The sequence below is a fragment of the Ochlerotatus camptorhynchus genome, unplaced genomic scaffold, assembly GCF_037179485.1.
Source record: "Ochlerotatus camptorhynchus isolate MF236.1 unplaced genomic scaffold, CSIRO-AGI_Acam_v1.1 ptg000391l, whole genome shotgun sequence".
Lineage (NCBI taxonomy): Eukaryota > Metazoa > Arthropoda > Insecta > Diptera > Culicidae > Ochlerotatus > Ochlerotatus camptorhynchus.
Window position 1 is genome coordinate 212,838 of NW_027040878.1, and position 8,910 is coordinate 221,747.

The following is an 8,910-nucleotide window of genomic DNA, read 5'->3' on the forward strand; positions in this document are numbered from 1 at the left end:
CTAATAAAAAATAACCATAAACGAACGATAACCCAAATCATTGAACTATTCCACAAATGGTTTGGATGATACCCAGAACACGTCGTTAAGCAAATTAACCATACAATTTTTATTAGGGCAATAAATCAAGACTTTCCCTAATTTACATAAACCATAATTTAACGATTACCAAAATGGTAGAACTATTCGGTTAATGGTTTGGATGATACCATGAACACGTCGGTAAGCAAAATAATCATACACATTTTATTAGCGTTGTCCTGGATAGCGTTTGATATTTTTGTTATAAATCGTCCAGCTCAAACCTTTGCATGGGTAAGATGTGGGACCATCATCATCATCATCATCATCATCATCATCCCTAATAAAAATTGTATGGTTAATTTGCTTAACGACGTGTTCTGGGTATCATCCAAACCATTTGTGGAATAGTTTAATGATTTGGGTTATCGTTCGTTTATGGTTATTTTTATTAGGGATCATCATCGTTTTTTAAGCAATCTTCTTGAAAATATAAAAATAAATCCGAAATGAACAGATTATTTAATGCATAGTTGTCTCACCTCTCCACTTCGCAGCTGATCGAACGGATGGAACTGTCAAAATGTCCTCTGTAAATGTAAACAAATAAATTCTTCCAGCACCATCCGCAGAAATGGAATCGTTCATCCGTGGAAGTTGTGAAACGATGTGTCCCAAGTCGGAGATTGAAATGTGAGTAGTTTTCACCGGTCCATCAGGCAATGTATCGAACACTTTAAATATTCTCTCCCTTCTTGTTGCAGGCGCACCCGGGAGCGGATGCTGCACTTCTACGAATTGAAACCGGGTAGCAGGACAGAGCCAATCGAGCGGCTCGTCGTGAAGGAATTTGCCCGTTCGGCTGCGGGAGTGAAACGACCGAAGCACTGGGAGATCCGAACGGTCAAGGCACTGATACGAACGGTCGAGTACCTGCTGACTGAGTTTGGTTTTATCTTTTTTTGTTTATAGTTGTACCGTAAAACGGGGTGAAGTTGATCACGATCGATTTTGCCGCTCTACACAGGAAATTTCGAATTTGAGTTTCAGAAAAATAATATTTCACAGGAATTTAGTATTAGCAATTTTGCATTGCCAAAATCCAGTAAAACAGACAAATGTCAGAGTATTTTCTGATAATCAGTAAACCGAGCTTCCTGTCAGTTAAATGGCAGGTCGAGCAAAACCTGTCTACACTATCTGACTTCAAGTTTAATTTTTCAGAATTTGCCGATGCGGTGGGATGCCAACCCTAATAAAAAAACACCAAATGATTGAACTATTCCGCAAATGGTTTGGATGATATCCCGAACACATCTTTAAATAAATTAACTATAACAATTTTATCGGGGAAGAAATTGATTGGTGTGTTGATTTATAGCTTAAAACATGTTATTGCAGGTGCTCCATTAGCGCTTTTTTGCAAGCATATAGGAGCATATGGAGGATTGATGAATTTATTGCACATGTGAAATTGTATCGACGGGCCCCCCGAATATAAGCAGTAGGCTGAAATTGTCTAGTGACCTATCATTAAAAATATGATTTGCGTACTTTTGTTTGATTGAAAAAAAAGAAAATAATTTGGCAGCTGGTATCGAACTATGAAGCTGAAATTTGCAGAAAAATGAGTAGAAACGGATATAAATTAATATTACTTTTATTTCAGTAATATTTCGTTGACATTTGCTTGAAAATCATGTTCGGGGTATCATTCATACCATTTGCTGAATAGTTCTTCCATTTTGGTTATCGTTCGTTTATGGTATATGATTCATGTATTTTTGAAAAAAAAAACATTTTCGGCACTTTTCGTTACAACCAAGTCATGTTTGAAGAACATTCAGAGCAAGGGAGAACCCCAGAAACGTAGGATCCTTTTGGACTTTAGGCTATTACATTGAGACCTACCAAAAATCTCGAAAAGCTATTGCTAACGTCTTCCGGATAACCTCAGACAAGTCCAACTGTTTTCTCCAGTCAAGTCCTGAAAACTTTCAGAACAAGAATAGTCGATTACGTAAACATAGTTTGAATGTGAATTTCAAGGATATTCAGAACTTTGCCAAAACAAATTTAGTGATGATTAAGAAAGAAGTCTTAATTTATCTCAGTCGGTAAAGGCGCAGCTACAAAGCAAAACCATGCTGGAGGTGGCTGGGTTCGATTCCCGGTTCGGTCTAGGAATTTTTCTGGTTGGAAAATTTCTCGACTTCCCTGGGCATATAGAAGTATGATTGGACTTGCCACACAATCATATCAATGCAAAAATGGTACAGGCATCGAAAGCTCTCAATTAATAATTGTGGAAGTGCAGCTAGAACACTAAGTTAAGAGCACGCAATAAGCTAATATGCAATAAGCAATAAGCTTGAAATGCGAAGAAGAAGAAGAAGAAATAGGTCAAACACGGAGTATAGTTACCTGAAGGCCAAGTGTTGGGGGTTTAACAAATAAGCAGATGATGATGATGGGCTTCGACTAACTTACAAAAATTAACGCAGTAGAGAGGAACTTGTCTTCAAAGCACAAAGCCTACGGTATTGATCCTGTAAAAGCTTTTACCTTAGTTTCTAAGTTCTGCTGAAGCTCCAAGTATGCCTATAATGTCCCAATGTCATCACTACCACGATCTTCTTATCAATAGAATCCCCCATTTTCCCCAATCTCCATTTTCAGAATCCTCAAAGACGACCGCCGTCCGTACGCCTTCCGATACGAATTCATCTTTGACCGCCTGAGGGCGGTCCGCCAAGAAGTGGTCATGCAAAACCTAGCCGCCGAAGAGACCCTCGACATTGTGGAGCCGATAGTCTGCTTCCTAGCGTACAGCGCCTACCATCTCTGCGAGTCCCACATCAGCGAATTCGACCCGAAAATTTGCACTTCCCATCTACAGGAATGCTTGAAAAAAGTTCTCCGCTGCTACGACGATCTGGACGAAGAAACCAAGTCCTACGACCTGAATCGAAGAATCAGGATGGAAGCACTCTACCTGTCGTTCAATCTCGGAAGCTCTGAAGCCCTCTCCCGCGGAATAAACCTCCCGAAAGAGGTTCGGAAAAATCTCAACCCACATATCACCCTTAACATCGAATACCTCCGGCACAATTTCCACCGAGTGCTCCAAACCTTGCAGCAGCTCTCACCCCTGGAAGCAGCCCTTGCCGCACTGCGGCTACCAGAAATCCGACGACAGCTACTGCTCCGCTTCTCGTCCGCCTTCCAGAGTAAGGTTCTAACCGTTCCACTCGAGTGGATCGGTCACGTTCTGCTGTACCAGCGCCCTGAGCAGCCGGCACTGATCGAAGACTGCCAGCACTACAACCTTCAGGTAGAATCTGATGACAAATCAACCGAAGCGCCATCACCGAAGACGAAAGATGCCTGGTGGGACGATGACGAGGGTGACAGCACTGCCAGTAGCGAACTCAGCGGGTGGTCGGTGAAATTTGAGAAGGTCCGGTTCGATTCCAGCAAACCGACGGTAAGTTTTAGCGATGGTTCAGTCTAATCCGCGAACCGCGACCGTGCACAACGACGAGCGAGCTGTGATATAGTGCCCTAGTTCTCAGATTGAATCGGCTCAGATTGACTAACTGAGGCTAATTGATTAATTTCGTTCTATTTTGTCCGTCTGTCCGATAGTGGTTCGTTAAATCTGTGTATTTCTGCTAAATTGTAGGTTCAACCGCGGCGGGTGGAGTTTGTTGATCGGAAGTTGAGTGCGGTGCCGTCGATCTCGGATATGCTACTGACCGGAAAGTGTTGAGCTGTTCGATGGAGATAGGACTTCGAAGGGTGGTTAGCCCGGAAAGCATTGATCTCAACCGTTGCGCAGGGTAGATGTTTTTCTTTGCATGATCACAAGGGAATTTGTGATATGAGTGGTTATTTTTAATGCGATTTAAATAGAGAAGAAGTTATTTAACAATATTTTTTTTCATCGTGACCAATCTATTGCAAACGAAAGTAATGAAGAAGGCCCTAGTGATAAATGGACTGGACTGCTATTGGACTCGCTGGACGCACCGAGTGATTTGAATAAGGTTAGTTGAATTGACATTACTACAAATCGGTAGTTCGTGATCAACCAAACATCTTGACAGAACATCGGAGGGAAGTTATTTTGAATTTTCGGCCTCATTTTACCTGAACAACCTGAGAAGAATCAACTTTTTTGTTCACAAAAAATTGGACACCTTCGTTTAGTTTTATCTATACAATATCAAATTATAAAATGGGGAATAAATGTAATGTCAGCCTACATGCCCCTAATTTGAGCCCATACATAAATTCTGCAGTCGAATAAATTTGCAATAGCAACCAAAAATATCCATTAGTACCGTCCCAATGACGCGTTCATCTAGATACTAATACTTTGACTATATGTTTAGTATTACTTCTGCGTGTAGTCAACGATTTACATAGTTGAAGATGCTAATTTCAAATAACAGACTAAAGTGGTAATTTGTATACAATGGATGGATCTTTACCATCCCTCTCCAAAGGGGGAGTTTGGTAAAGCGAGATGAAAAAACCGATTTGTACCTTCCTTAAAAGTTGTCCTAGCTCGCTATCTATTATCTATATGCAATTTTCACACTGCCGTACTCTAACGGAACTATTAACTCTAGACTTTCATCTCCTCCTCATCTATCGTATAAAAATTACCACTTTAGTCTGTTATTTGAAATTAGCATCTTCAACTATGTAGATACAAATGATAAATAGCAGATTAATTAGCGATGGGCCCAACATTTGATCCATAGGCCAACATTAGAGCCATTTCCCCTGACTGATGTCAAAAAATAGGTAATTTTTGGATCTATTTTTCTAGCTAAACTTTTTTTGAAAAATCGGATTATTATTTAAGCTTGTTCTATGTAAGGTTATGCTAAATAAAACAGCAAAAGGGTTTATCTTCCATTTAAGTGGAATTAAATGGAAGATAAACTCTTTTGCTGTTTTATTTAGCATTCCGCTAACAACCCAATTTCATTACTTCATTATGATGGCTACCAAGCCTTTGGGGATTTTCCTTATTAGAGATTTGTATAGATTTTTCTCCTTTAGCTTACTTAAATCTTTGGTTTTTATTAGTTAGGTAGGTTTCGATTCAACACATTGTAGTTTCATTTTTATACCTATGATCTTGACTTTTTTACCTAGGGGATGAGTACTTAAAGGGGTTAGATTTTGATAAGTTCTTTAGTGGGAATGGCACTGATGAAGACTGCACATTGTAGTCGAAATACGTATCTGTCATGGATACCAAAATTAATTAAGTGGAATTAAATGGAAGATAACCCCTTTTTTGCTGTTTTATTTAGCATTCCGCTAACAACCCAATTTCATTACTTCAATTCGATGTTTTCTTAATTGCATCATGTGATCGATCCTTCAGGTAAATTTAAACTATAGCGATGAAACCTACTGGGAAGACGACACGGCCATGCTTAACGGTCGATTGTTGAACAAGGTGTGCATGGCCACAACAAAATGGTGTCACTGAGTCACGGGGTGATGGGGTGAAGGGTCCTGCGATGCTCAGCGAAGGCCATCGTTCACTTTTAAACAGGCGAACGTGTAGACCAGGGACACTGTCCTCCTTCACGAGGAACAACTGTCCATTACAATTAGATATCCGTGACTGGAGGTCCGAGCCTCGCCAACGACTGGACAGGACACCGCTCTCGAGCCGACGGCCCTAATCGCTAAGGAGAAATTCCCTTCTAGGTTTGACAGAGTGTGGCCTTGCCGTCGTCGACCGGCTTTGTCTGAAGGAAGCGCCTGTGCATCGGAACCAGCTCCACAATTCTTCATACCAGCCCATCACCAAAACACAATCGCACGACAGCCAATGAACGGTAGACGCACTAGTCAGACCGCCATCGCCGGTAGACCAGTCAGCCTTTGATTGTCCACCATCGCCAGAATTGATCTGAAATTTCAGCGAGCGCTCGCTGGACTGCATTTGTCGTAGTTGTCGTAAAAGTACGTGCCAGAATATTCAATACACCACACTACTCACTCCTAAGTATATTGAGGAATGTTTGGACAATATAGTGGTTAAGTTGATCCGCTCTGGGTTTTAATTAATTAAAAAGCTTGAGTACGCGAAGCCCCTCCAGTTTTCCCGGTAGTGCGCCGACTCTGAGACACAGTAAAAAAAGAATTTTATGCTCTGAGTCACTGTCGGGTAGAACATTAGTTTCATACAGTATGAGGCAATGGCGGCTTATCTAGGTTTTTCAGGTCATCTACGCCTTTCCTCTTCTCATGGATTGGGAGTTTGTTGCCACTTTTTTAGATTCTACCACCCAGGATATAGTCCTTTTTCCATATCAACTGTTACGATTCTGCTTCCACCAACTGGCTTGCATACAACACCCATACAGTCGAAAGTTATATCAACCGGTGGAAACTAACGATTTAAAAATTAACTCACTACTTGACTAGCCTATTGGTCCCAAGCAAATCGATTAACGTACCCCATTCTAATCGAAATTCTAATACTACACTATGTTTGTTTTGATTCGCTATGAAAGTTTGACAGATAAAATGAGGGGTTCGTGGATTTTCGTATGTTTCAAGGGGTGCATCGATTAGCTTGGGACCGAATATAGTACCAGAGCTGAGCCAAAAAGTTGAGCACGTTTCTTCGGGACCTTCTGGTCTTAGAGTTACCTCTATGGTTGTTGTGGTTTAACGCAACACGACCGAAAGGGGGAATTCTTCCGTAATGATAATCTCCAGAGCACTCGTATATAATTACACTCTTTATTGGGGAGATTATAATATTCCTGTGTGGATCATGAAAGAGCGTTCCAAAGAGAATGCATAATTTTAGTTCAGTATACTGGTTTAGGTTATGTTTAGGCATAGGCATTATAGTTTTTAATAATTGAGTAGCTTTAACTTACGTTTAGTTTCCCCTAAGTGAGATTTGTCCTCACGTTCTAGTCAGGTTTTAAGTTCGCTCTTGCTGTAAGTAGTTTAAATCTTTAATTTTAGAAGAAATTTCCGGTTTGTCACTAGTTTCTTACCGGTGTAACCGTTTAGTTACAATGTCCTAGGTTTTAATTTGTGCATGTTGTTTTAGGAAACTGTAGTGTTTGTTTAGTGTCAGTGTTGGGTTAGTAGGATTAGTAGGATTGTAGGTAAAATTGCTGTTATTGAAAAATGTATAAATTTGTCTTAGTAGGTAGTTTGAAAATGATATTTGTTTATAAGCTTAATTGGATGTGACAGGATCGAAAGGGTGTTATAATCAACTGTGGTAGAAAAACTCAATAGGCGAAGGAGCTGATATGGATGGGTGGTGATAAGCTACAAGGAAGGAAAATGGAGGAAATAATAAGGAACGAATTGAAAACTGGATGGGAAAAGGAGGGCTTTTGATAGCTGGGATGGTCAACCATTGCCCAGAAGTAAACCGGCGTTTGTGCCTAGAAGACGTGAGTGGAATGAAAAAGTGAACCAAAGTGCAGAGAACGACCTTTTTATGTTCCTGGTGTTCATTCAGGTAACTGAATTTGACCAAAAATGATTTTGGCTTGGTTTAAAACAACCATTTGTCCTTTAGGACCTTTTGTTTGGTATTCCACGGAGATCCTCACGATCGGCACTTTTCGACCAAGTCAGTCTCGGCTGTCTTGGTCTAAATGTCAAGGACCTTCAACTCTCCGGCTTAATAATTGCCAGAAAGAAGAGCATCCTCGGACTCGGTAGTCCTAATTGTTAAGGAGGAAGACCCTTCTCGGCTCGACCAAGGTGGCCTTGTCACGGTCAGCTGATGTTCGCCAACGAAGGGAGACGCCGTTGACTCCGAAAAGGCTACTTCAGTAGCTGCACAGGGATTGTAGTGACCACAGCCATTGTAGTGACCACAGCTCCAGTCACCAGGCGCCATCTTCCAGACCAGCTTAAGACACCGATCCGCCATTGTCAACGGAGTGAATAAACCACGGATCGCCATCGCGGTCAAACAACAGCTGCCCAACATAATCACCGCCATCGTCCAGCAAACACCACCGGTACGTACCAAGGAAGCAGAAACCCACAGAACACACCCCATAATAGCCCAATTAGAACCATCCGCACAATAGTTCCATTTTAATAAACTTTTAGACTTTTCCACCCACACTTTAGCTTCCAATTAATTTCACAATCACGTAAGAAATCGCACAGTTTCTGCACAGTTTGTTCCGCGTACCCCTCCAAATTACCAAGTAGCATGCCGGCCCTGTGACACAGTTCAGGGGTCTCATGCTACTGAGCTAGATATCCGGGAGTCTTGGTTGAGCCACATAGGGTGAGTCTCATCTAGTCTCACCGGTGTGCATCCAGATTAGCTTTAAGTTAGGTTATTGTGTTCAATTGTGATCGTACTGATTCTTTGTTTGTAGGCAAACTTCTAGTTCATGTAAATAGTTTAGGTTTAACAACTAATTTAGTATTCAAATTAAATTATAAATGTAGGAAAACTTGAAATTTCACCGCATAGAAAGGTGCACTGATAGTTTTTACTTTTGTCTTCTGTTCCTTTTTTTGCATACTCACGAGTCGCTGTGGTGACATTGGCATCTGTCACTTCCCTGCAGGGTTACCACCAACACTCATCGGGATTCCAGGGGTGGTATCGGGTCGACAAGCTGCTCGTGATGATCGTAAAGGGCGCGTGCTGTTCGTAACAGCTAACAGTTATATCTCTGAAAGATTATAGATTATAGATTATAAGTTTTCTTTTTTAATTGATATTTACATCATGATGAACCTCACTGAAAACTGGAAAGCACGTCAACTTACTTGCTTAACAGCATCGGTATCAACATTGTTTTTAATACTTATAACAATTAGGTTGCTATGTGTATAAGATATTTTTTT

At 40.9% G+C, this 8,910-nt stretch overlaps 1 protein-coding gene across 1 annotated transcript; it reads left to right on the forward strand.

The window, feature by feature from the left end:
• The first annotated feature begins 625 nt into the window (after positions 1 to 625).
• LOC135710512 (SAC3 domain-containing protein 1) lies at positions 626 to 4,013 on the forward strand. The gene is made up of 4 exons (XM_065233114.1): positions 626 to 714; positions 786 to 965; positions 2,701 to 3,508; positions 3,707 to 4,013. The coding sequence occupies exons 1-4, from the start codon at positions 656 to 658 to the stop codon at positions 3,791 to 3,793; spliced, it is 1,134 nt and encodes a 377-aa protein (XP_065089186.1). The 5' UTR covers positions 626 to 655; the 3' UTR covers positions 3,794 to 4,013.
• The last annotated feature ends 4,897 nt before the right edge of the window (positions 4,014 to 8,910 follow it).

What these genes read in the sequence shown, in the direction of transcription:
- LOC135710512 (XM_065233114.1), top strand. Translation starts at nt 656, where the DNA reads ATGGAATCGTTCATCCGTGGAAGTTGTGAAACGATGTGTCCCAAGTCG. An exon ending in CCCAAGTCGGAGATTGAAAT is followed by an intron (nt 715 to 785) that starts GTGAGTAGTTTT and finishes TTCTTGTTGCAG; the next exon opens with GCGCACCCGGGAGCGGATGC. An exon ending in TCGATTCCAGCAAACCGACG is followed by an intron (nt 3,509 to 3,706) that starts GTAAGTTTTAGC and finishes GCTAAATTGTAG; the next exon opens with GTTCAACCGCGGCGGGTGGA.